At 41.3% G+C, this 26,825-nt stretch overlaps 2 protein-coding genes across 3 annotated transcripts in view; both read left to right on the forward strand.

Annotated features, from left to right (window-relative positions):
- The window catches only part of NOP2 (NOP2 nucleolar protein), a 102,473-nt gene that overhangs the window by 36,107 nt on the left and 39,541 nt on the right, over positions 1-26,825 (forward strand). The window lies entirely within an intron of this gene.
- Positions 11,495-26,825, forward strand: part of CHD4 (chromodomain helicase DNA binding protein 4) — a 30,069-nt gene continuing 14,738 nt past the window's right edge. The window contains exons 1-20 of one of the 2 annotated variants that reach the window (XR_010067296.1): positions 11,495-11,582; positions 12,543-12,722; positions 16,035-16,162; positions 16,343-16,537; positions 16,813-16,931; positions 17,469-17,710; positions 18,000-18,127; positions 18,280-18,415; positions 18,837-19,018; positions 19,121-19,360; positions 20,326-20,529; positions 20,616-20,821; positions 21,160-21,291; positions 21,493-21,589; positions 23,369-23,560; positions 23,653-23,853; positions 24,019-24,156; positions 24,740-24,861; positions 24,977-25,150; positions 26,356-26,497. Coding sequence is in view for 1 of the 2 variants with exons in the window: in XM_063294691.1 (XP_063150761.1) it covers positions 12,626-12,722; positions 16,035-16,162; positions 16,343-16,537; positions 16,813-16,931; positions 17,469-17,710; positions 18,000-18,127; positions 18,280-18,415; positions 18,837-19,018; positions 19,121-19,360; positions 20,326-20,529; positions 20,616-20,821; positions 21,160-21,291; positions 21,493-21,589; positions 23,369-23,560; positions 23,653-23,853; positions 24,019-24,156; positions 24,740-24,861; positions 24,977-25,150; positions 26,356-26,497 (3,075 nt within the window). In the remaining variant the exon portion in view is untranslated. The remainder of the gene's footprint in view (positions 11,583-12,542; positions 12,723-16,034; positions 16,163-16,342; positions 16,538-16,812; positions 16,932-17,468; positions 17,711-17,999; positions 18,128-18,279; positions 18,416-18,836; positions 19,019-19,120; positions 19,361-20,325; positions 20,530-20,615; positions 20,822-21,159; positions 21,292-21,492; positions 21,590-23,368; positions 23,561-23,652; positions 23,854-24,018; positions 24,157-24,739; positions 24,862-24,976; positions 25,151-26,355; positions 26,498-26,825) is intronic. The other variant, XM_063294691.1, reaches the window with a different exon arrangement.

The raw sequence follows: 26,825 nt of genomic DNA on the forward strand, positions 1-26,825 counted from the left end.
ACTAGATAGGCTGCTGGACAAAAATAACATTAAAGAAGGATAAGAAGATTTCAGGAAAACAACAAATTTGTTACATCTGCCTGCATGGTGAAGGATGAGCTGAATAAAAATAGAAGTGACAAGAAAATGAAGTAATAGGCCTACAGTAGTTGCCAGAGTAAAAATAAACAAATCACTGGGTCCAGATGGTATCCACTCAATGTTTTTAGAAGAACTCCAATGTGAATTGGTTGATTTTCTAACAAAAAAAGCACCACTTCTTAAAATCAGCATCCATCTCTGAGGACCGGAAAATGGTAGAAAAAATGGATACAGAAAATGATAAACAGCTTAATGTCTGTTCTGTTAAAATGGTAAATATTATTATTAAAGTTAAAGTAATATAGGAGAACAGGTCTAGTAGTAGACCATGTTTTCTGTGAAAGTACAGTAACTCCTCTCATAATCTAGACATTTTAAAGTTTTCAGCAATCATGTAGATTGGATGAACTGGCAAACATTGTAGTACTTAAGTATTCAAAAAGTGTTTGACTCCTCATGAACTGATTAAACAACAAGAAGTAGAGAGTAGATAAAATGAACAATTTCCCCATAGTTGAGGCCTCAAAGGACTGGTGTTGGGACCAATGCTTTTTTTTATAAATTAAAGAAGAAGAACGAGATGGGTAGTTTGTTGATGACATTGAATTTTTCAAGGCAGCAAAAATCAATAAGAGATTACTAAGAGCTCTAAAGGATCTCTCTAAACTGAGCAGAGGTGCTCAAAATGGATCTCGGTATAAGCAAGTGCAAAGTAATATACTCGTACTGTGGTTGGCATGAACAATTTTATCATCAAATATGCATTAATGAGATCTAAGCTGGAAAGTGATGTTGGATTATGTTTTTATGTTATATTGGAAAATTAAGTCCAATCTAGAAGATATACTTAAAGACTGTGATGGAAGACAAGGTGGGAGAGCAACATCTGAACTATGCAGAGCCCAGCTGTTTAAGGCTTGATAGGTTAAAGTCTGCAACTTTAATTGTAACCAGAAAGGAACAGTAAAGGCACCCACACACTAGCACCCAGGTTTAAATGCTGTCTTCCCTTTAGATACATTAAGGGCTCATCCACATGTCCTGCTTGCCCTGGCACGAGGACAGCCAATTTCTCAAGTATAGGAATGCATAATGTTCATCCTCAGTCTGCCCCAGCCAGCCCACTGTGAAGGCACCCTCTTCTGTGTCTTTTCTTGCTTTGTATCAAGGTAGTGTTTTACGATTTCTGCCAGCCCAAGCTGTCTCTGCTTAATGTCATTATAGGCAAATGCCTCTGCTCTAGTTGGCTAGTGGTTACTCTGCTCTGGTCACTGCACTCCATTTTGTGCTGGACTGCCCAGCTGCCTGCTTCTTTCTGAAGGGAACTTCCCACAATGGGCTAGGGAAAGGCTGTGTTGCTGTTTGTTAACAGTGGGGGACAGTGAAATGTTAGAAAATTTCATTTTATGTGTGCATCAGTGGAAGGGTGAAAAAGTGGACCTTTCCTTCCTTCCTTCCTTTTTTATTTTAACCAGATGAAGTTGACTTCTGCCAATTTCCCCTTCCAAACCAAGTGACAGAAAGAATGATAAAACTATGATGTTTCATTCCCAGGGGATGGACGTGGTGGATGCACCCACACAAAGGAAAGTGATTGGCACTTGCTTGCCCAGTACAGGTGGGAGGTGTAAAAAACCATCAATCAAGAGCCCTGCTAACCACTGTCTGGGCAGAACATCTAGCCAGCATCCTTGTCAAAGCTGAAGAACAGACTGAAATCGAGACAGCAATTTCTTAAACCAGCTTTATATCCAGCCAGTTTCAGCACAGGAGCCAAGCAGTTTAAGGCTGCCATTCAGAATAACCCCAAGAGTTAAGAATATAATTGGTATAGACTGAGATTAGCCCTCCGAAAAAGTCGAACTGAATTCCAATTTATAGAGGCGTAGTAGTTGATAGGTAAAATGGGGCTAACCTAAGTTTGAGCTCTTTGCTTAATATTTAAATTTTGACTCACGTTAAAATCACCAAAAGAGGAATTTAGCACTTTGGACAAAAATCAGGGAGAAAGCCAATTAAAATACTGCCAGATTTTAAAAAAACAACTCAATTGTTAACAAGAGAAAATGGGGAGAGAGAGATTAAGGATGTGGAAGATCTTTGTTCCAAGCATAGAAGTAAAATGGCAAGGAGAGTCACAAGCTCGCCCAGCCAGGGCCCAAGGTTTCATGCTCAGGGGAAGCTGAAAGCAAGGACCAGCCACAGGAAATGTCTCCAACCAAGCTGGCTTAGCTGGCTGGGTTTGGCCCATGGGTCATGCCTCTAGCGCTATTATGGGATTGGGAGGCTTTTCGTCACAGAGGAAAGCAAGTGCATATTATGGGATGGCACAGCAGCAAAGCCGAATCTGACTGGAAATGGGGGAGGAGGGAAAAGTGGGTGGCTGAGAGTACTATGGGATGTGGTATCTGCTGCTGCTGCTGCTGCTGCAGCTGGTGAGAGTATTATGGGATGGGGCCTCCCTGGGAGAGACTGGGACTATTATGGGATGGATAGCAAGCAAAGCGAGCAGAGGGGGTGTTGTGTAAGACTGAGGGTTCAGTGAGTATTATGAGCTATCTCAGTATTCAGTCAACACGCACAACTGGGAGGAACATTATGGGATATGGCTGGCCTATCTGAATTATTATGGTGTGCTGTGGACAAGAGGGAGGAGAGTGGGTTATTATGGGATGTCAGCACAGACAGCATGTCTGGCTGCGTCTGTTGGGACTCCGTCCAAGAGGCTGCTGCATTTTCTCCCCCTCCCTCTCTAGTCCAGCCAGCTCCAGCATGCCCCCTCCCCTTTATCACCCACCCTTTTGCCACCCGCCCAGCCCGGCCCCCTCCGACACTTAATCTCCTCCTTTCAATTGTCAGAACCTGTAAAGCAGGCAAACTATTATGGGATGGCTGCTAGCAGGATGGGGGTGGGGATAGTTGCTATGCTGCAAGGGAACGTCTCCTCTCAGAAACACTACGGGATGAGCTTCAGTTTGCTGGGTGCAGCTGTTTGTCCAGGGACCTTCAAACATGTGCCTCTTGCTACAGACAGAAAAAGAAGGATTATTGGGAAAGAGGTCAAGATGCTCTGAGTATAAATATTACTGTTTTCACTTGGCGTTTACTCCAGGCAATTGTTCCAAGCCTACAAGTGTGTGAAAAAGAAGGAACAGTAGCATTTTGGAGGTTGTCCCTGATCATGATGAGGGATGTGCAAAGTTTGTTGAACTGGGAACAGAACATTCCAGAGAATGTTCCGCGCATCTGGAACACCTCAGACTGCTTCTGGTTTGGAGCATTTACTTCCAGAAATCACCAAATTGTCCCAGAACCTTGTGGTGGGGAGGACATTTGGCATGGCATAGAGGAAAATGGCATGTTTTGGAGTTCTCCAAAGCCTTCTGTTCTCAAATCAACTAATCTTGCACATCTTTCCTAATACACTATTAACAACTTGATATGCAACAAGTAAGAATGGTGAAGCATAGAAAGAAGTGGAAGGAAAAGAATAGGTTTAATTACTGCATGTCATGTGTATGTTAAAAACAAAATGGCAGGACCAGAAAAAATTGTTAATCCTGCACACAAAACAGCAATCTTTCATACACTCAATCTTATCACTTCCAGTGTGATATAGTAGTTAGTGTCAGTTTGAAGTGCAGGGCTCTTCCTGAAGATTGTTAAGATACTATCCACCAATCCTTGAGTCAACAGGAAACTATACCAACATAAAATCTGCCGCTCACTGGTGCACAGGTATGATGCCAGCAAATGGTGCTCTATTTATTTATGATGTATGCAGCATGTTAGGGACAGCAACGGATGGATTCCCCAGTCTTTCTTTCCCTCCCACCCACTAAAATCCTCCAGTTACTCTCTTTAATGTGGGACAGGGAACAGGCAAATTTTGACAGATGGACTGGCATGTTTGGTGTCCTCTGTCAAAAATAACTCTGGTTTTGCACAAATGTTTTCTGGAGGCACATTCAAAAGGATCCAGGTCTCCAAACGGGATCAGCTTGGAGAACTGGTGCTATAGAAGAGCACAGTTTTGAAAGAACTGGGTTCTCCTACTGTCCAAACCAGAATGACTATGAAGGATTACGCCAGGGCCCAGAGCAGAGGAGGAGTGCCCACAGGGTCTAAAGGGGCCAATAAGAACTGGGCTGATCCCAACCATTAGGAGTCACTGATTGCAACAGAATGGCTGGTAAAGATTTTAGATTGTAGCCATAGCAGATTAAAGTAAAAGATGGGTTGAAATTAAAAGCATTACTTTAAAACCAGAACAACTGAGAACAATTTAAGACCACCTCTATTATGGTCTGGAGACAACATGAAGGGAATATCATGAGAACATGATACAAAAAGGTGGTTGCTGGGGCAAGTTTTTGCTGTAGTTAGGTAAAAGTGAGGATCCTCTCTCAGTGATAAAGAACATTTGATAACCTGAAGTACTGTTTCTCAGTGTAATCTAGCTCACAAGGCTGTAATGAGGATAAAATAAAGATGCATCTGTTCTGCTTTGACTGGAGGAAATAGGAGATTTAGACCTAAATACAGGTAGTTCTCATTTAGTGACCACAATTGGGACTGGCAACTTGGTAATTAAGCAAAGCAGTCACTTTGTGAAACTGTGACTGTGCTTATGATCTTACTTCAGCTTTCCTTTGCTTTACAGACCTGCGAAGGTCATAAATGCAAAGGTTAGTCACAAAGTTACTTTTTCATCACCATTGTAAATGCGAACAGTTGCTATTCGAGGCAGTCACTAAATGAGGACTAACTGAAGTAGTTGTAAAACTTTTGCATGTACAGTGAAACAGGTTGCAGAATTCCCACTTAGTTCCTGAACAACGATATATTTTTGTCAGTAATTTGACTGCTGTATAACATCTTCAGCTGTACCAGGACAGAGAGAGCATTGTTTCAGTCAATCCATGCCATGATAATCTCCCAATTTAATTTCTACAACACATGTGTTTTTAAGGAAATCTTTTAAGTTGCTTCAGAAATTTCAATAGTACAAATGTTGATAGCTAGAATACTAACTGGAATTGGGTATTATGGTCATGTTGTGCCAATATTGCATCATCTTCACTTCTTAGTTCATTTCTTGGCCCACTTCAAAGCACCAATGTTAATCTATAACTCATTTAATGAAGTGTATGGAAGTGTACACAGTATCTGAACAAGCACCTCTTCCTTTATTTGTACCTGAGCCCTAAGAAGGCCCTGCTTCAAGAATTCTTACAAGCTGAGATGTGGTGGGTGGCTTCAAGGAGAGGCCATTTCAGCAATAGAAATACCCACCCAGGAAGATCCAGCCAGGACCTGTTCCTTTCGGTGCCAAGCAAAGACCTTTTTCTTATACTGTATGGCTTTTAATTTCTTACCTCCTTACTGTATATACAGTTAAGTGCTTTTATTGTTGCTGTATTTTTGGTCTTTGCTTGTGTTTTACTCATTGTTGTATTATAACTATTGTTTTGTATAGATTTGTATGTGTGTGTATTATACATTATACGCTGATAGCTTTTAGCTGTAGGTATGTACAGTAACACATTTCATTAAATAAAATAAAATAAAATAAAAAAATATGGTAGCAACTCAGTTAAATATCTCTTTTGTTTTTAGATAATGTTCAAAGGCATCAGCAAACATCAGAACTGGAAGATGTTCCCAGCAGCTTTTACCTTCAAGCACTGTTGCTGTTCAGCTTCCCATGCCACATCCAGCATACTGGATGGGGTGGCTTCGCTGGCCCCAGTGTCCAGCATGGCTCCTGCTCCAGAGGAAACACTGCAGAAATAGTTTTGCTGCATTTCTTCTGGGGCTTCAGGGCAGGTAATTTCCCATGACTGGCACCTCCCATCTCATCCTGCCTCCTCAGTCCTGGGATTCCTCCCCACCCCCAACCCCCCATCCCTGTCTTCCAGTCCACAGTTGCTCCAAGGAGCGACTTTGCCCCTCTCCCTCTACAGTGGTCAGTTGGGTTTAAAAAAAACATGCCCTAAAAAGAAACTAGGAGAAGAACAAGGAAGGGGTCAGGGCACTAGCTAGATGGTGTTTTTAGCATTGCTCAGTAGGCCCTCTAGAGCAGTGTTTTGCAACCTTGGCAAATTTAAGATGTGTGGACTTCAACTCCAAGAATTCTCTAGCCAGTATGGGTACATGGCTACATGGCATGGGTACATGGCTGCATGGGTACATGGCTGGCTGGGGAATTCTGGGAGTTGAAGTCCAAGCATCTTAAAGTTGCCAAGGGTGAAAAACACTGCTCTAGAGGGAGAACTGGCCAATTCATGAGGAGAAGATGAGGGCATTGTGTGGGGGACTAGATAGTCTTCAAGATACCTAACCATTTGTATATTCTATGACTTGCTGAGTGCCACAGAAATGTTGCCATGTGGGGCCCTAGTTTCTCCCTTTGAAGGATAGAAGAGAAAAATCTGAAACTCAGAAATATTTCCTCCTGCATATTAAAAGAAAAAGGCTCCAAACTAATTAATTGTGGCATGAACATTCATAGGCAAGAGCCTATTTTTACTGATTTGTGAAGTAGACAGTGAAATCAGCAGACCTGAAGCATGTAAAACCAAGTATGGAGATAAATTATGATTGTCAATAATACCACACTAGATTTTGAAGATAATAAAAGATACTGGTGAATATTAAGGATTCAATCTGCATTTGTAATTTGGGGGTAGCAAAACCTTTAGCTAAAATAGGTTTTGCTACCCCCATTTTACAAATGTAGATTGAATCCTTAATATTGTTCACATGGTATAAATACTGGAATTAGTGGTTTTTGAGCTGGCCTCCAGTGAAAAGTTTCCACATACGCTTATCTGTCGATGATGACCCCCATGTACCATGTACACTTTTGTGTTCTGTAGTGGAAAGCACAGAAGAAACTCTTTATCCTTGAAACTTCCTAGGTGGTCTTGGTCCAGTCACCATTTCTCTTCCTATCTCCGGATGTTATTGTGAGGACAAAACTGGGGAACATATACATATATACCACTCTGAACTTGTTGCAGGAATAATGGGACAGAACACGTGCATTTAAATGTACTCTACCTGGGAAGCACCTTATGCCTTCTGGATTTCATGAGACATACTTGCAAACTGTAGTGCAGATAAAATGCACCCAACGCTCCCTAAATTAAGAATTACACTGAATAGAGAGACCATATGGTCCCACTATGTTCGCAGTCAAGAGATTATTGTAGTTTATTTGAAACCTATAGCCTGAGCAGAACAGTGGAGATCATCGCAATAAAAATGTCATAAGACGTAACTATCTATTTCACCTCCAACACATTAACATACTGCTTGATGGTTGGCTTCTCCTGCTAGCAGGAATTGCTAAACAACTAATGAAAACTACTCCATATTTTGTTTAGTATAATGTGCAAGCCAGGAATGCTCTGGCTTGTTAACCTCTTAACAAGCCAGAACTGGGAACTAAAATTAAACCATGGCTTTTAAAATTGGATTCCTGGGAAGGGAAAAGCCAGAAAGCCTGGTTTGCACACTGTAGTCAGTAAAACACAAAAGGAGTTTCTACCATTTGTTTAACCACTGCTGCTAGCAGGAAGAGCCATGTATGGAGTTCATCCACCGGATACAGGATTCTTTAGTAGTCGAACCCGCAGCGGCTTGTGAACTATTAGGTGACTACATGCCTGCTGCCACTGTAGCTTAATTAAATGGGACAACTTCCACAATCTGGTGCATTGCAGCTGCATCGGGACTAGGGGCACTTCCATACCTCCAGCTGTTTCCATTCCCCCAGTCCCATAAACGTAGTTTGAAGACTGTTACAGCAATGCTGAAAGCAAGAAGCAGAGAATAACTGCTCTTCCCCAAGTGTTGCAGGTCCTGGAGAATCAAAAATTTCTCACTCCTGCTTCATTTACAGAAGGGAAATAGCATAAACGGCTTGCAGCCTCAACTATGCCCTTATTTCAGATGTGTGTATTTATCTAGTTGTTGGCAACATAATTTGAGTGATTCTTATGAGGGTAGGGCTATCTGATCTGGGCTGCCAAACTCCAGATAACCACAAGACAGCAATCAATGGTTATAACACTTTCAACAATTTGCTACTATCTAGTGGTCATCTGGATATTTTTGCAGCACAGATCTGAAAGTCCTGTTATCAGGGGAGCTGCAGATGCAGCTGAATTCCAGGAGTCAGGGTGCAAATGTGGAAACAGACTGCCCACAACTCCACAGTGTTCTACAATTTCAACAAAATACTAGTGTTACTGAGGCTTCAAACACATTGTAGCTAAGCCAGAAATAAATCAGCCCCGCTTCTGAACACTGCTTATGTCATAGGATTGCTGATACCTGAAGCTAGTTTTGAGCTGATGCACAATCCTCTTGGGGAAGTACCTATACATTTCCCAGAATTCCTAGGAAGCTAATAATTTAACCAAATACCTTGTCCTACCTTGTCCCTCTTGCACCCTGGAAATTGTCTGATAGCTAGCAGAAAAGTATGTGTATATTGTCTCAATTAAAACAGAAAGGCTGGCAATTCCACAGAACAACCGCTAGACTCACACTGATCCCTGCTGATGAATGTACGTCCCTTGTGCTCCGAAGTAGGAGTTGGATTGGCTTTACCCCTTCACTGGTTGAAGGGTTGCCTGGGAGGAGTCCAAAGGACTGTAATGAGCGGCTGAGAAACAGTGCTGCCATCTAGGTATTTTCTCTATTACCTAGGTATTCCCTCTCTCCCTAAACAGAGTACTAATGGGGCTGCAGTAAATGTGTATTCTGCTCCAGGTAGCCTGGGCAAAGCAAGTGATCCTGACTGTTTAGCCACTCTGATTAATGTGAGCTGCCTGACATTTACCAACAAAGAGTTTAACTGCTTCTGGAGGTTCATGATCATCAGCCCTCCTCTCCTCTATCCGTCTGAGCTGCTTTGCACCTTTCCTGGCAGGAGTGGAGAGGGAGTTGCTGATGGGTGTTTAAGTATGAAGCCTAGTCGCAAAATAGCTGTGAATCTATAAGAGGACAACTATTAGTGCTTTATTCTCCTATGTCTGCTACAGGGATGGGGAGGTTGCACGCACAACATGCTTCCCTTTTTTGCAAAGTGTCTTTTCTCTGTAATTCTCAGTTCCATCAAGACATTCCTTGCCTGTATGCTCACATGTATATCAAATATAGCCCCTTCACACACTCTATAAGTATAGTGGGACCCCTGCCAAAACCTTATAATGTGTGTGTATGTTGTGTTTGCAAATTTTGTCAAAATTACGTTCAGCTATAGGGGAGTGGGCAGAGCCGGTGTGGGGGGGAGGTACAATGTATTTTTGTTTCCTAACTTGTATTGTGCCATAATGCCAAAAGCATGATTTCAGGACCAGGCACTGGACATTAACTGGACATCAGATCTCCATTGATCTTAAATCTGCTACACCATCCCATGTATTGTTTGGGGATAAATGGAATATGCTAAACAGTAATTTTTAATGTCTATGGGCTATGTTAAATTTAATGAACCAGTGTGTTCTTTTTAAAATATATCCCCAGTATATCTGCCTTATAGTGTAAATACTAGAGTAAGAAAAAGTGGTAGGTAGCAGGATAAAAATTAGTTCTTATAGTCAGGGAATGGACGCATATAATGAGCAAAGATGCTATCCACTTAGCAAGGTTACTAATTTTCTTTATTTTTGATATCACTGAAATGCATAGCAACACTAGAAATTTTTCTGTCTAGCTTTCCATGTATGTTGAATGTCATTAGGGTATGGGACATTTTGAAAGATAACACATAGGTTGAATGTATTACTGACTACCATTGGGGGTCAGTAACGGGATCTCTGTTTATTACGTTTAAAATAAGACTTTGCACTTACAGTTATGTAGTTTTCTGCAATGCGCGTATGGACATTTATAAAAGACAGTAAGGATATCTGAGAAGAATTGGTTATAAAACAATATGCTTAAAAATGCCGTTATGGGATGTGCCTTGTACACATAGAAATAATCATAGACAGTTTTTATTAGGCACTTAGGCATTAGCAAGCCTAAGTTGTAAAACTGAAGTGGACCAATTTTTTTTTTCAAGCCTAGACATAGAAAAGTAGAATGAGTATCCATCAAGAAATGTTCATATGGGTGTCTGTGACTGAAGATTGTTTTAGATTAGTATTTACATATACTGTAATAATTACATATAGAGTTATCCCGGTGTACTTTCTCCGCACCCCTGTGCTTTCAGACTGTCTGAAAGAACTGTGGAAAGATGAAATCTGCCTTGGGGCCTTGTAGTAGTCAGACTATAAGGTCTGACTTCCTATGTCTCTACTGTATAGGAGTCTATGAAAGATTATGGGATGTGCGGTCTGCATCATTTGGAGGAGGAATGGAGATTCCTGGCAGGCTTTGCTAGAGTATTATGGGATAGGCTATTGGCCTGTGTGTTCAGTGGGGGGATGGAGGACGTTTACAGTACATTTGCCAAGTGGTTTTGGGGTTGCTCCTCTGTAGGAAGGTGCTGGTCTGGAGGGGTCCCTGGGTGCCTAGAGACTTGAGCAGGGTCCTCTCTTCCTGCTGCTTTTTCTTGACAGGGGAAGAACAGTGTGACCGTGATTATTATGGGCTGCGTGAAGGGAGAGCAAGATGCAGTAAGTGCAAGCATTGTAGGCTGTGGCTAAGAGTTGCTGATAGTATTATGGGATGTCTCACTGGACGGAGACTATTATGGGATGCCTGGCTAAGGGGGAGGAGAGAGGTGAAAATGGTTCATATTATGGGATGTCCTGGGTGTGCCTATTATGGGATGCCATGGGGGCTCCAGGAATATTTCAGTGAGGCAGGGCTGGATGCAAAAGGGAGGAGGGCTTGTTCTGGGATGCCAGACTTGGCAGCCAGCGTGCACTTATTATGGGATGTGCCAGGGAAGGAGTGAGTGGGGAGAGATTACTGTGGGTTGGTTGGAAGAGCCAGGCAAGGGGATGAGGGTAGGTAGTGGTGACTATTACGGGATGTTCAGGGCAGTGAGACGGTGCCTGTGGGAGGAGGAGGGGGGAGAAAGCAGAGAATGTGACTATTATGGGATGCCTCGGTGGGGGGAAGGGTGACTATTGTGGTGTGTATGAGTAAGGGCGAGTATTATGGGATGTTTCCGCATGGGGGGAGCGTGTATTACTGGACGGTCCCCCGCAGGGACTATTATGGGATGTTTTGGAGAGGGGGAGGGGAGTGGTTATTATGGGATGCAGAGCCGGGCTGCGAGCGGGTACTTTGGTGGGCAGAGAAGTATTATGGGATGCCTCAGTTGAGGGGGGTTACTGAGGTGACGGAGGTGGGACCCGTCTCCAAGTCACCGAGGGCATATTATGGGATGGAGGCGGGAGTGCGTGGGGGGAGAAGGGGAGGAGCTTGGCTGGGGCTTTTTTTTTCCCCTTTAAGAGGCGGCGCTGGAGCCGGAGCCATTTTCCCTTCAGCGGCGTCGAGAAATAAGAAGCCGGGGCGCCCGGAGTCGGGTGAGGGCGGGATGGAAGGCGAGGCCGGGAGGGGGTGCGGGCGCCCGCCGGAGGGACGGGGGACGAGCCGCCGCCGGAGGGACGGGGGGCGAGCGGCTGGCCCCGGAGGCTCGGCTGCTGCGCTTCCCCCGGGAGATCGCCGCCCGGCGCGCCAGAGAGAGGCGGGGTGCCCCGCCTCGGCTGCCCGCCCCCCCCGCGAGCCCCCCTCGCAGCCTGGGGGTGGGGGGCCCGCGCGGTCTGCCGCGCGACCCCCGGCCGGGCACGTGTCCGGAGGGCGCTTCGGAGCGCCGCTGCTCCCCGGCCGTCCTTCTTCTTCCGCGTCCCGAGCAGGGAAAGCGGCCTTTCCTCCCCATCTCCCAGACCCGGCCTTGATTCCCGTCCCCGCCTCCCTCCCTCCCTCCGTCCGCCCCCCCCTTACCCTGCTTGATTTCTGCCTTCGTGCCCACCCCCATTTCCCAGGGGGAAGCAAGTTTGCCTGTTTTCCTTTGAGCTGACTGTGCCTTTTGTTTGCTATTTTCTTTAAAACGATCTCTTAGTATGTTTCCCTTGCAACAGGACCTACTGGTCACCATTAAAATGCAGGTCTTTGGAGTCTTCCCTTTTTTTAAGCTAGCAAGAAGGAAGCCCTCAGACAGTTTTATCTTTTAGAAAGTATGGCTAGGTTATTCGAGACATCTGCCTTCCTGCCCACAGGCTCCATCAGAAGTGAACTGGAAAACCCAAAGTCGAAGTTCCTGTCAATCTACTTAGAATGGAATAATTGCCTTGAATTAATTTAGCATTGCCCTCAGGACCATTTTAGATAGGTGCTTGGGCCAAGTTGTCGGCTTCTTTTTTGTCCCTCCCTACTGCTGCCTTTTTCTTGATATCTACAGAGGCAGACCATTTGGGCTATCTGATAACTTATTATAAAGATGCTATGACTTAAGTCTTATTGCTTGCTGTTCTCTCTTCATATAGCACGTTACTGCCATTATTAATGCGAAAGTGCCAAGATAGCACAAGCTGCTTGAATCCCAGAACTGTCCTCTTAATCAGAGGACATGGCGTCAGGCATAGGATCCCCATCGCCCTGCTCTGCTGGCAGTGACGAGGAGGAGATGGAGATCCTGTTGAACAACAGTATTCATCAACATCAAGGTACACAGACAGGCATGCTGTGGTCGTCTTTTTTTTTTTAAAGGCAAGGAATAAAACAATATTGTCTATTGCCTATTTGAACCAGAAGTGGCGACAAATTCACCCTTTTTATTTGGGACCTGAAACAGCATTAATCCAGGTTTATTATGGGGCTGACATGGAAGTAATAAGCCACCCTTCATCTGATCTTTGATACTTTCTGATAACAACACTGTGTAGTATCAACGATTAAACAAAACGTAGAACGTAAAAATTTAAAGTTTTGCCTGAAGTATAAAAATAACACCAAACTCCTACTTGGATTATAGATGAAACTCTGGTTACAGCTACTGCTAATATTTTGTATGTCTTCCTTGCTTCTGTATCTATTGCTTCCTGCAGAAGTTGTCTCCTGCTATGTTTAGGAAGAACACATTGTAGATCTCTGTCAGATATTCTGAATTAGTAGTTTGTCATTTTTTAAAATTGATGGATGGACGGGAAAATTTTCATGAGAAAGTTCTGTTTATTAGTCCACATGTGTATTATAGAAAGCATCTCATGCACCTTACTGCATCCCTTTTCTAAAACATGCACGGTTCATTTCATTTGTTGGTGTGTAGAGGGAAGGAGGGAACCTTGCATGTGTATTAAGGGAGAGGAGAATGGAAGGTATGGATAATGATTCCTGTCAAAACAAACATTTCAGGCAACCTTGAAGAATGAATCTAAGGGAGCAGTGCCTGGCTTTCTTTCTGTTGCCCACTTGGAAGTTCAGTATTTCTGTATCCAAAGTGATCGATGCTTTGGGTAATTGTATGACCCACTTTTGTTCCCAGCCACACCTGGTATAGTTTACTTTACAACTGCTCACCTTAGTCCTGTTCCTTGGATTGAACATGGCCAGCACAATGCAGTGAAAGGTATGAGCAATGTGTTTTGGTCACACTTCAGTCATTTTCAGAATTGTTTTTTGAGATGGGCTATTTTCCAAGGTATCATGCTTTTTTTTTTCTTGAGTGATGGAGTCATTGCTTTTGAAGTGCCTATGGTAGTTGGACCAATTGGATATTACCTCATCTTTTTACCCTAAGAGGATCAGCTCTCCTTTTCTCTCTCCCAACATTCAAGAAGGATATGGAAAATAAAAGAGTATATTTAATGTCATTTTGTGTTAATCCGCTGAAAAGGAAGAGAGCTGTGTTTAGATTACTCTTGGTAGATGTTAGATTGCCTAGGAAAAAGGGGTGAAAGAACAGTTGGGTCCAGAGGACTTGGGCTTAGTTTGAGTTAAGAAATGTTTATAGTAAGAAGGATTGGGAGGAAGAGATGTAAGAAAAAATATTTCTGGCACAAGATGTATTTTCTGGTTTGGGAATACGGGACTCCACCCAGAACAGTTTCCCTCTGCTGCTGCTTGTCCTTCGGTTGCAGCAACTGCTGTGACCTGTGGCTTCCCTCCTTCTGCCCGGTGCCTGTGGTTAGGAGGCCATTTTCCTTGGAGGGAGAACTAGTGACTCTAGCTGCGTGTAATGGGCGGGGGTGGCTGGTGAAGGGGGAGGGGAAGAAGAATGGCTGGGTTACTGTGGATCCTGTCACAAAGGAAGCTAGTTACTGGCTGTGCCCTTCTGGGCTTTGGGGAGTGGGGGATTGGAGGAACAGATGGGATTAATGGTCTTTTGGAATGATGTGTTAAATTTGTACGTGTGTGAAAGAGAGGGGTAGGAAGAAGAAATGAGTTGCAGCTTGCATTTGCATAGAGAAGATGTAACTGAACTGGAAAAGTACCGGTATCTGAGTAAACACCTGATGGTTGAAATGGAGGTTCTGTTTCTTCTTTTGTGGCACTTGCTGAACTTGGATATTTGAACAGTAAGTGCTAGGTAGGATGGGGCCGTTCAGGCAGTTTTCTATCAAGTTTGCTGTGAGGGTAAAGGTTTAGGAGTGAATAGAGGCAAGAAGGATTATAATTCAGTAGCTGCTTCATATGATTTTTTTTCCCCCTTGGCTATTAAGGACTGTTGCTATTTACTATGCCGTTGTGGTACTAAAGAAATAGTGTTGTTCCATATAAAACAAAATAGAAGATAGATGCAGAAAGCCAACTGACTTTATCGCAGTGGTTTTGAAGCCAGCTTTTTAAAGAGTGATATGTGTGTGTGAGCAATTCTTAGTTATAGGACAATTGAAGAATAAATACATAATTCCATTTTGAAGAAAGTGAGATTTTTCTTCTCTTAGATAAGACTTCAGTGGGGTTAATTCCCTGGAGCAGCCTTTCTCAACTTGTTGACCCTGGAGGAACCCTTGAAATATTTTTTCAGGCCTCGGGGAACCCCTGTACATTCAGGCTCAAATAAAGGCCAGAAGTTATAAAACTACTATATTTGTTTAATGTGTTGGCCTGTATATATGCATTTTTTTTAATCTGTTCAATCATGTCCAATTCTCAGAGATTGCCTGGACAAGTCCCTGCAGTTTTCTTGGCAAGGTTTTTTGGAAGTGGTTTGCCATCGTCTCCTTCCTAGGGCTGAGAGAGAGTGACTGGCCCAAGGTCATCCAGCTGGCTTTGTGCCTAAGGCAGAACTAGAACTCATGGTCTCTCTCTTTCTAGCCCAGTGCCTTAACTACTACACCAAACTGGCTCATATATGCACTGACAGCGTTCTTAAACTAAAAATAAAGAATTAAACTTAACTCTTTAATGCGAAGATGCCTGAATTTGAAATAATTTTTTAAATAAATTGTGATCTCCCAGGGAACCTCTAGTGGCCTTTCATGAAACCCTAGGGTTCCACAGAACCTGGTTGAGAAGCCCTGCCCTGAACTGAAGAGTCTTCCTTTAATAATTTTTGATTCAAGATTTGGAAACAGATTTATAGGGAAGATAGTATCATGTTCCATTATACCACTTTGGATTAGAAAAAATGAGTATAGAAATTGCTTCTGATTTATTTTAATGAAAGCTTCACATGTGTGATTTTTAACAGGTAATTGCATCTGTCCTATTTTTTGTTAAACTTCAGTGCCTATGTTGAACTAATACTTTTGTCTACAGTTCTTTGAATGCTGCAGCAAAATGCTGCATATGAAACTTTCATTTATGGAATATATTACTAGTATTAGATGGTGTAGAGAAACTCAAACTGGAAGGAGTTTAGAAAAGATCAAAGTTTAAAAATTAGAGAAGTTGCTTCCTACATTATGGTTTAAAAGAATGATGAGGCAGCTTCAAGTAAGTACAGGTGGGATGTAATCTAGGAGAAGAGTATGATGTAACATCTGAGTTATAGAAAATGAGTTATCTCTTGCTGGTTTTATAACTTCTCTCAGAGCCTGAAGAAGAGCCAGAGGAAGAACTGTTATCCGAGGCAGAAATGCCAAAAATCAAGAAAAAGAAAAAGCCCAAGAAGCTGAAAGAACCTAAGATACCTAAACTCAGTAAGCGTCAGAAAAAAGAGGTAAGAAAATAGAATAAGTCCTCCTTGCATGTGTGATGATGGTAAGAGTTGAAGAGAGAAAAGCTTTTTTTCTGAACAGATAGGACTATTTGTTGATGGTAGAAGGTCTGGTGTTCTTTGTGAAAGAACAAGGGTTTGGTGCTCACTTCATCTTAATTCTTCTGCCTGCCTCCATTCCAGCTTGGAGATAGCTCTGGTGAGGGAAATGAATTTGTGGAGGAGGAAGAGGAGGTGCTGTTACGCTCAGACAGTGAGGGAAGTGACTATACTCCTGGTAAAAAGAAAAAGAAAAAACTTGGGCCTAAGAAGGAGAAGAAGAACAAAACCAAGCGCAAAGAGGAGGAAGATGAAGAAGATGAAGATGATGATTCCAAGGTGAATCTGAAACATTCTGCTAAAATTACTTGTTTAGCCTAGTTTAGTTTGGGGTTATACTGGTGTTGGACTAACAACAGTTAAAATTAAAAGAATATTGTTCTACTTCCTGAACTGCAGAGTTGGTGTCTGTCTTGTATTCTTCCTTTGGTTGGTTTTCTAAATCGCACACGTTGTGCTTCTTTGGTAAAAGCTTTCTCAGGACTGAAAAGGGTTTTCTTGGTGAGACTAAATATCTCTGATAACTCTACCTTCTATATTGTTTTTTTAATCAGGAACCTAAATCCTCTGCCCAGCTTTTAGAAGACTGGGGCATGGAAGATATTGATCACGTTTTCACAGAAGAAGATTATCGCACTCTAACTAATTACAAGGCTTTCAGTCAGTTTGTCAGGTATGGGTCTGTTTTGTCCCTTGTGTCTCAGTAATACTGCATTAAATTATGCATAACTAAGTAGTTTTAACAGAGCATGAACTGTGAACTGGAAATCTAAATAGTTATTAAACTGCTAGAGAGAAAAGGCTGGCCACTCTATCCGTGCCTCAGTACCTCATCTGCAAACTGAGTTAATAATACTGTTGAGCTGTAATAAGCAATACTGAAAATTTATGTACTGTTATATTTTCCATACATTATTGCAGTACCTTATGCTTGAGGATTTAATATTATAGTTAAATTGAGGACCCTAGGAATTGGTTTGAATATTGCCAATGGAAGGGAAAAAGAAAACAGTGCTAAAAAAGTTACGTTTTTCCTGTTTTGACTGTGTTAGGGCCTCATAATATTTTGGGGAGAACTTAGGCCAGTACACAGAAAATTGTCTGTCTTGTTTAGTGGAAATGATGCCATTATTGAAGTTGAATAGAGCTTAAGTCCCATTCAGTCCAGAGCGACCTACCAGTCCTCTCTTTTCTCTTTTCCTTCCCATAGACCGCTTATTGCTGCAAAGAATCCTAAAATTGCTGTCTCAAAAATGATGATGGTTCTGGGGGCCAAATGGAGAGAGTTCAGCACCAATAACCCCTTCAAAGGGAGTTCTGGAGCATCAGTGGCAGCGGCTGCTGCGGCTGCTGTGGCTGTGGTGGAGAGCATGGTGGCTAACGTGGATGCAGTTCTTCCTCAGCCCCCGGTTGAAGTGCCACTTCGAAAGGCCAAGACCAAAGAAGGCAAAGGTGAGGGGAAGGTGTAGCTATAGTGGTTTCTCCCTCCCTCCCTCCCTCCCTCCCTCCCTCTCTCTCTCTCTCTCTCTCTCTCTCTCTCTCTCTCTCTCTTTCTCTTTCTTTCTTTCTTTCTTTCTTTCTTTCTTTCTGTTTTACCATTTGGTCAGTTGTTGTTTGGGACATGTTTCAAAACTTTTTTTACAATGTGTCTGGCAACCTTTATTTTCTTACATACCATTTTTAGAACACTGAGTATAGTTGAGTTCTAGGTGCTATTTAATTGGGTGGTGATATCTTCTAGGCCCTAATGCCCGGAAAAAACCCAAGGCTAGTCCTCGTGTCCCTGACATCAAAAAACCCAAAACCAAGAAGGTGGCACCTTTGAAAATCAAGCTCGGAGGATTTGGCTCCAAGCGTAAAAGATCATCTGTGAGTTTTTTACCCTTTCTTTCCGGTACTCGGGTGTAGACAGTAGAGTCTACTACTGCAGGCAGTAGTTTCCTTCAGGATTCATGAGAGTTATATTGGGTAGAGGTAGTTGTTATTATGTCTACCTCTCTAATCTGTTTGTTCTTCTTCAGAGTGAGGAGGATGATTTGGATGTTGAATCAGACTTCGATGATGCAAGTATCAATAGCTACTCTGTGTCCGATGGCTCTACCAGTCGCAGCAGCCGCAGCCGTAAAAAATTAAAAGCAGGAAAGAGGAAAAAGAAAGGTACAACTCTCATTAAAGCTCCATGGAGTACAGGATTCAAGAATAGGATGGGTCTGTGTATTTAAGGCTAGAACTTGCCTCAAATCATAAAAGAGAACTTGGTACTGTCAGTCTAGAGAAAGAATCAAAATGAAAGATTCTGGAATGAAGTCCTATTGAGAATACAACACAAAGAAACTCTTAATTGTCAGTTGGGTCCTCTTAGTGTATAGAGTATCTATTTTGTTGTTCCAGCCCTTAGAATTCACTGGTGGGATTCAAACTGCCATTTCTGCACCTTTTAGTTATCTGAATTTTCAATTGAAAATCTTTTATCTAGCTAATTCTATATGGCATAAGGCTGGAATACCTTTCTTTTGCTTAAAGGACCTCACTGCTTGCGTATCTTTTTAATGCCTTGACCACTATTTGGCTCCATTAGGAGAAGAAGATTCAACTGCAACGGTGGACGGCTATGAGACAGATCATCAGGACTACTGCGAGGTGTGCCAGCAGGGGGGAGAGATCATCCTGTGTGATACTTGCCCTCGTGCCTATCACATGGTTTGTCTGGATCCAGATATGGAGAAAGCACCAGAGGGCAAGTGGAGCTGCCCCCATTGTGTGAGTTTGGGTTGTAGAAGACTGGGAAGGAAGTGTTAGGCTGAATGCTTACAGTGCCTGGAGCTAACAGTGCCTGGAGCTAACAGCTTGCCTCTCCTTTAGGAAAAAGAAGGTATCCAGTGGGAGGCCAAAGAAGATAACTCTGAGGGTGAGGAAACCATGGAGGATGTTGTGGGGGATGCAGAGGAAGAAGATGATCACCACATGGAATTCTGTCGTGTCTGCAAAGATGGTGGAGAGCTGCTCTGCTGTGATGCCTGCCCTTCTTCTTATCACATACACTGTTTGAATCCCCCGTTGCCAGAAATCCCCAATGGAGAGTGGCTTTGCCCACGCTGTACTGTGAGTTCTTACAATTATCTTTAGCTAGCGTAAAATGTAGTGTAGAGGTAATTGTTATGGAAATAGTGTATTTATGAAGTAAAAAGATGCATTATTGATCTTTTACTCCTAAAGAGAAATATATGACTGGTTTTGGATAATTTGCTGTAGACATTCTGTATTTTATATATATAAAAAAAGAGCCATGGATGTCTTGTTGAGCAGATTGATAATTAAGTAGGGAATACTGTTCTATCCTGCATAAGAACTGTTAGATCATGGAATGGAGGGAGCCATAGTAAAAGTAACTAGACATTGGGGCCAGATTTTTCAGATGTTAGCAGGAAATCTTAGTACATTTGCTGATGCGGTTTTATCAAATCAAGAAATCCTAATGAATTTGGTTGTTTATAGAAATATCTGGACCATACAGTATCAGAGCAGAATACATATTGGCACTTAACACAGTGTCATAAAACACGTTCACATGTACTCTCAAACATTTTTTGCTTGTACACATGAACTACTTGTTCTCTGTTACCTAAAATGGTTCGCTAGTTATAAGCAATCATGATTTCTCGCCACTTGCCGACTTCTAATGGTCCAAATACTGGAATGCTGCTTCTACTCTGTGCAAGACAAGTTATTATGAAGAAGTGTCCATCTTGAGACTGGTTAAAAGGATCTGTAAGCCAGTCTACTATACCCACGTATTAGAAAGTTGTTGTCCTACTGTTCCGATTATTGGAGATGCCTAATATATGTTTAAAGTATAATTCTGTGGTTGTCATTGTATTCTATTTTTGATTATTAATCCTGAAAAGGAATATGAATTTACACTACAGAGTTTAAAGCTTTTTGGGGTAGAATACAGAAGTGTGGATCTTGCCCTTCTGACACTGATATAGTAAAGTATTGGGAAGCTTTAGCAAATGCTGGAGGACCCAGAGCAAGCAATTTCTAATGCCTTTGCTCACCTTCTTTAGTGCCCACCTCTAAAAGGCAAAGTGCAGAAAATCTTGACATGGAAGTGGGGACAGCCTCCCTTACCAACTCCAGTGCCACGGCCTGCTGATGCAGATCCAAATACACCTCCTCCTAAGCCTCTGGAGGGAAGACCTGAGAGACAGTTCTTTGTCAAGTGGCAGGGGATGTCCTATTGGCACTGTTCCTGGGTTTCTGAGCTGCAGGTAAGTAAAAGCAGTCTTTTTAGCTGATCAGAGCAAGGAAACTGGCTAGCCAAGTTCAAATGATGTGTAATCTGCTTGTATCCCAGCTGGAACTGCATTGCCAAGTAATGTTTCGCAATTACCAACGTAAAAATGATATGGACGAGCCACCTTCAGGAGACTTTGGGGGAGAAGAAGAGAAGAGTCGCAAACGCAAGAACAAGGATCCCAAGTTTGCAGAGATGGAGGAACGGTTTTACCGATATGGGATTAAACCAGAATGGATGATGATCCATCGAATTCTCAATCATAGGTAAGGAAAACAATGGACTATGTCTGGAAAACAAAACTAAGATTCAATTATTCAGATAGCTTCTGAAGGGTAGCAAAGGATGAAAATAGGTTGGATGTTTATTTGGCAGCCATTACTGCTAAGATCTTGGTTCTTTAGTGGGAAATCAATCTGCCTTTGCACAACTGTCAAATTGTATTCCTATCTTAAGAATATGCATATGGGATCCTACTCTTTTTCCATTCAGTAATTGGTGAATTTCCAGGAAGGGGGGAAAAAAAGATTGAGCTTAGTGTTCTGCTTCTGGGGACTAGGTTTATTTAGAAGATTATGATGATCGACCTCTGCTTTTCTTCCAGTGTGGATAAGAAGGGGAATGTTCATTATCTTATTAAATGGAGAGATCTACCATATGACCAAGCTTCTTGGGAAAATGAGGAGGCAGAGGTACAGGATTATGATATCTACAAACAAGCATACTGGAACCACAGGTGAGAATATAAACTTAATTGAACGGCAAATTTATAAGGGAAAAATCTGGTTTACTGTTCCTATTGGGTTGATACCATTAAGGAAACTTTGATTATTTGGAATTTCTTTAGCCTACTTTGTGAATGAATTAGAAAACTCTGCTACTTTTATTTTCCATCTACTTGCTATAGTTCAACCTGTGTGGGTTTCTTCCTGAACAGGGAATTGATGAGAGGTGAAGAAGGAAGACCAGGGAAAAAAATAAAGAAAGTGAAATTACGAAAATTAGAGAGACCACCAGAAACACCCACAGTGGATGTAAGTTAATGAGTTGGTGCAGCCTAGTGGTCATACAGTATCCATATTCAATTTGGGAGATAATATCTTTAGTGAGTTTTTTTTTTTAGCAGAAGTGAGAAACAAATTTCTGTTACAAGTTTTGACCATGAGATTCTTTTTATAGTTTTTCTGTTTTATGTGGCAATTTAGTGCTATCAGAAGTGTGTTAAGATAAGCAAAGCAGAATATCTCTGGGTAGATATAGCGATAATGCATTAGGGTGTCTAACATAGCACCTGTCAGCACCCATGTAGCTACATCTTTCCCAAGGTTATTTGACTATCATCCACAACTGCAGTATGATATTGGGAAATGGCTTTGCTTGGGTTTAAGGAGTTGCAGACAGATGCTGTGGATATTGTTCTGAAGTACTTTTATGTCTTTGAACATGAAGCAGAGCCCTAATAATAAATAGGTTTTCTTTAAAGAGATACTTCATTAAAACAGCTCTTTGCTTTATTACAGAATGACTATTCTGTTTGCCAAAACTGTTTACAAAGATCCAAAGTTGAAATAATTTCTGTTAACTTCAGCAGTTCTATGAGTATCCACTTAGGTCATAGGATAGGCATCAGGCTATGTAACTGTATTGTGTGTTCTGTAATCGAGCATAGAATCTTACAGTATTAGTAAATTCATGGATGAGCGTAATAGGTGATAACTATGGATTGACAAGGATGAATTACCTGGAGGCCCCTACGGGACTCTAGAATTCTTCCATTCACTTTGTAAGGTTACCTTGTAATTGGAGAATTTTTGCTAATATCTATGTTATACTGCAATAATTCTGCCTGAGATATTGCTAAACGTGGCTTGATATTCTTCTACCGCTTGATACAATTTCATTTCATCAGAAGCAAAATGATTATCAGACCATCAGTATTTTTTCCAATTTCCCCATTTTCTTATGTTGTTCTTAATAAATTTGAAACTTGTACCTACTCTACAAGTAGGCAGAATTAAGTACTATTAAAACTTTCCATTAATCCATTAGATTAAGAAGGATATGCAATAGTTTTTAAATAAGTTATTACCACCTTTTCATAAATGTTTGGCATTGAAAAATGGAAATGTTTCATTACATTTTCAGTGCCAAGACCTAAAAAAAACATGAGAAAACATTAAAAAAAACCCCTCAGTAGATCTTCTGTCACAATAGGTGCTTCTACTGAAAAGAGTCATCTGTTGATATTTGAAACTTGGAAGCATGCAAAATTATAGTAAAGCTAAGTCTTTCCCCTTTTTAAGTTGATTTTGGAGGTGGTCCAATAATAAACAGTCCAATAATATTCCTCTCCTCCCCCCCTTCTCTTAGCTTTCTCACTGTCTTTCATTTAAGGAAGTTGCCAATTAACCTGTACTTGCATTCTAACAGCACAGCAAACCACCATTTGATTAGTCACTCACATATAGAGACACAGTGCTTTACCTGAAGATATGAGTGTATTGCACATGGAACAGTACACATGTGGGATCTATACTTAAGGCTTTTCAAAACTGATAGGTTAATCGTGCATGTCTAACTGGATTACGATGAATACGTGGAATCCTGTTCAGTTAAAGGTGCTTCTTTTGTACCACACAGTTCCTATTTAAAAATAAATAGGATTTTAAAAATAATAGGGTATTGAATACTATTAAGACTGACTCAAGTTCTGAAGCTGTTTATGGCGGTAAATTTCAAAAAGCAAGCTCGTTTTACTGAGCTTGAGCTGGGACATTAAACATACTTTCATTTTCCCTCCAACATCTCTACAGCCTACAGTGAAATATGATAGGCAACCAGATTACTTAGATGTAACTGGAGGGACCCTGCATCCTTATCAACTGGAAGGCTTGAACTGGCTGCGTTTTTCTTGGGCTCAAGGCACAGATACTATCCTGGCTGACGAAATGGGTCTAGGGAAAACTGTGCAGACAGCAGTGTTTCTGTACTCTCTTTACAAAGAGGTAAGATTGCAGCATTCCTTGCACAATTCATATACAACATTCTAAAAATTTGTTTCCTGTTACCTTTTTATCAAGAGTTTATCTGACTATAGGGCCATTCCAAAGGACCATTCTTGGTGAGTGCTCCGTTGTCCACCATCATCAACTGGGAGAGAGAATTTGAAATGTGGGCCCCCGATATGTACGTCGTGACTTATGTTGGGGACAAAGACAGCCGGGCCATCATCCGTGAAAATGAATTTTCCTTTGAAGACAATGCTATACGTGGGGGGAAAAAGGCTTCCAGGATGAAGGTATTTTGACAGCTAATTTAACTAAGGTTTTACCTAAGAATACTTCAAGTTCCCTAGCAACTTAAGATTTCCACTGATGTTGAATACTGAAAAATTGGTATTTTGTGAATCTGCACATAGTTTCTCTATTTTTTAAAACCAATCAATTTTTTCTGCTCTTTACAGAAAGAGGCATCTGTGAAATTCCATGTATTGCTTACTTCTTATGAGTTGATCACTATTGATATGGCTATTCTGGGCTCTATTGACTGGGCTTGCCTTGTAGTGGATGAAGCACACAGACTAAAGAATAATCAGTCCAAGGTAGGGATCGATTGCTTCATACCTGTGTCTCATGTGATTCTTATGCTTTATACCTAAAATTACAAGAACTTTCTTAGAATGGGCATTTTCTCATTTTTCTCCTAAACTGTCATTTAAACAAGCTTTTCGGGAGACATTTGTCACCTGCAGTCTTCTTGTGCTGTGTAGCTGCACATACGTGCCAATTTTAGATGTAGGAAGCTAAGTTTACTGTTCATAATGGATCAGTATATTCTTCCAATTCTGCTTAGTTTTATGCACTATTATTAATACTTTACAGGAGAAATATTTATACAAATAACAATATTTATCAATGTTTTAAAAAGCAAATTCTTTGGAGTCCTATTTTTTTTTAGTGGCATGTAATTTTCTATCAAGTTAGGGACAGTTTTGTGTGACTCAAGTTGGAATTAATTCCTTAAAATGTTATTTAATTGTTGCAGCTTTATACATTTGCTGAAGAGTTTCTTGAAGTACCTAAATGGTTTTTATCTTCTGGATCACAGTTATGCATATTTGAAAATGTGTCATAGTGAATCAAATGGTGCTTAATAGCCCTCTTCCTTCTTTATGCACCCTTCAGTTTTTCCGGGTCTTGAATGGCTATTCTCTTCAGCACAAACTGCTGCTCACAGGAACCCCACTTCAGAACAATCTGGAGGAACTGTTCCACCTCCTCAACTTCTTGACACCAGAAAGATTTCAGTAAGTCCTACAGTGCATCCTCAAGCACATTGTCCTCTTAGCTTGAAGTTCCTGGGTGTCTTCTTACTTCCACATTTCTCTGAATTTCCACGTTTCTATTTGAATTCATTCATAGTAATTTGGAAGGCTTCCTGGAAGAATTTGCAGACATTGCCAAGGAGGATCAGATCAAAAAGCTTCATGATATGTTAGGACCGCACATGCTGAGGCGTCTGAAAGCTGATGTATTCAAGAACATGCCTTCAAAGACAGAACTCATTGTGAGAGTGGAACTAAGTCCTATGCAAAAGTGAGTGTCAAAGGATAATTGGCTTCTCTCTCTTTTTTTTTTCTTTTTCTGAAATTGTAAAGGTTAAGTATCTTTCCTACCTTGTTTGTCTTAAGATGCTGATTTAGAATTACTCTTTTTTTTTTATTTTTGTCCCACTTAATAACTGGGTTATGAGCAAGAAAGGGCCACACTTAAGCAACATCTGTTCAACATAGACCATCAAACGGATGCTGGTAAATACCACTCAGCTTCCCATGGCAGATAGCCAGAGATACACTCTGGCACCAGCTATGTATCTCACCCAGCTTAACATCCCAAATCAGAGAATGCTCTCCGTTCAGCACTTCTGGCTGGAAGATTCAAAAAGACACCATACTCATTACGAATATGTCCTTATGACTCAGGACAAGTAGAAACTATCAAACATGTTCTTCTGTGTTGCCAGTTTTATACAGAACTTCAAAACACCTTAATTACCCTGCTCCTGACCAGCAAAACAGGATACAATAATCAACAGTATAAGCAATTTCTACTTTCTGACATCAACCCTGAAATAGTACACAAGGTTGCCAGGTTTTGTGTGGCAGCATGCAAAATCAGGCAAAGAATAATTAAGAGCAATTGAACCTCCCTGAGCATGGATAGCCAGAAAGGACTCCTTTTTAACTTCTTTTATGCCATGTCAGCTATTATTCTGTATTCTTCCCAGGTCTGACAGGGGTCTGTAAGAGAAGTTTATAATTCTTAAATCCCTTTTGGATAATGTTACTGTTTTATTTACAAATATGCATGCGTGTATGTGTGTGTTGTATTTGCATTTTATATTACTATTTCAAGCTTTGTATTACCTGGATTGCTAATTTTAATCTTTTTTTTCTTGTTATGTGTAGCCTGAGCAAGCCTCTTAGCATGTTTTGATTTAATATTGTCTTTTAGACAAAATTTTTTGTATGTACTTTTCCTGATTATCCTGATATTGTCAATTTAGTTTTGGATATTTGGATACCAATTTCCTTGTACTGGTTAATGACTGCAATAAATTGATTGATTGATCGCCCTGTTTCCTGTTGCCAATCTATTTCCTCTTACTACAGTTAAGGGGTGGAGGGTGGGAGGTAGAGGAAAATTTATTTTAAAAGGTACTCCTAATGTAGGTGCTTAATTTGTAAGGCGAGACATGTGAAAAGAAACAGCCAACAATGTGAACGTTACCATTTTTGCAGGAAGTACTACAAATATATCCTAACGAGAAATTTTGAGGCACTGAATGCACGGGGTGGCGGCAACCAAGTTTCTCTGCTCAATGTTGTTATGGATTTGAAGAAGTGCTGCAACCATCCGTATCTCTTCCCTGTGGCTGCCATGGTAGGTTCTGGCTCCTTCAGAAGCTTGACTGAAAACCCACATGCCCTTCCATTCTTTTTTGTTGGTGGTTTGGATACTGAGGTGCTTGATTGCAGGTACCGTTACCAGTTGTTTCTTTCAAGCGCTGGAGAAAAGCTGCTTGACGAACACCTCAGATTTCAATTTAATAGGCCTCATTTAATAACTGGCCCAAAGTTTGTCAGTTACATTGATTTGGATTTAACATAAACCCCTTTCTCTCCAAATGAACTGTTAAGATTTTACAGTACTTGTGTGAATTGGCTTAAAATTCCACATTTTTAAATTGATTGATTGATTATATTCAGTC

Source organism: Candoia aspera, chromosome 2 (genome assembly GCF_035149785.1).
Source record: "Candoia aspera isolate rCanAsp1 chromosome 2, rCanAsp1.hap2, whole genome shotgun sequence".
NCBI classification, from domain to species: Eukaryota; Metazoa; Chordata; class Lepidosauria; order Squamata; family Boidae; genus Candoia; species Candoia aspera.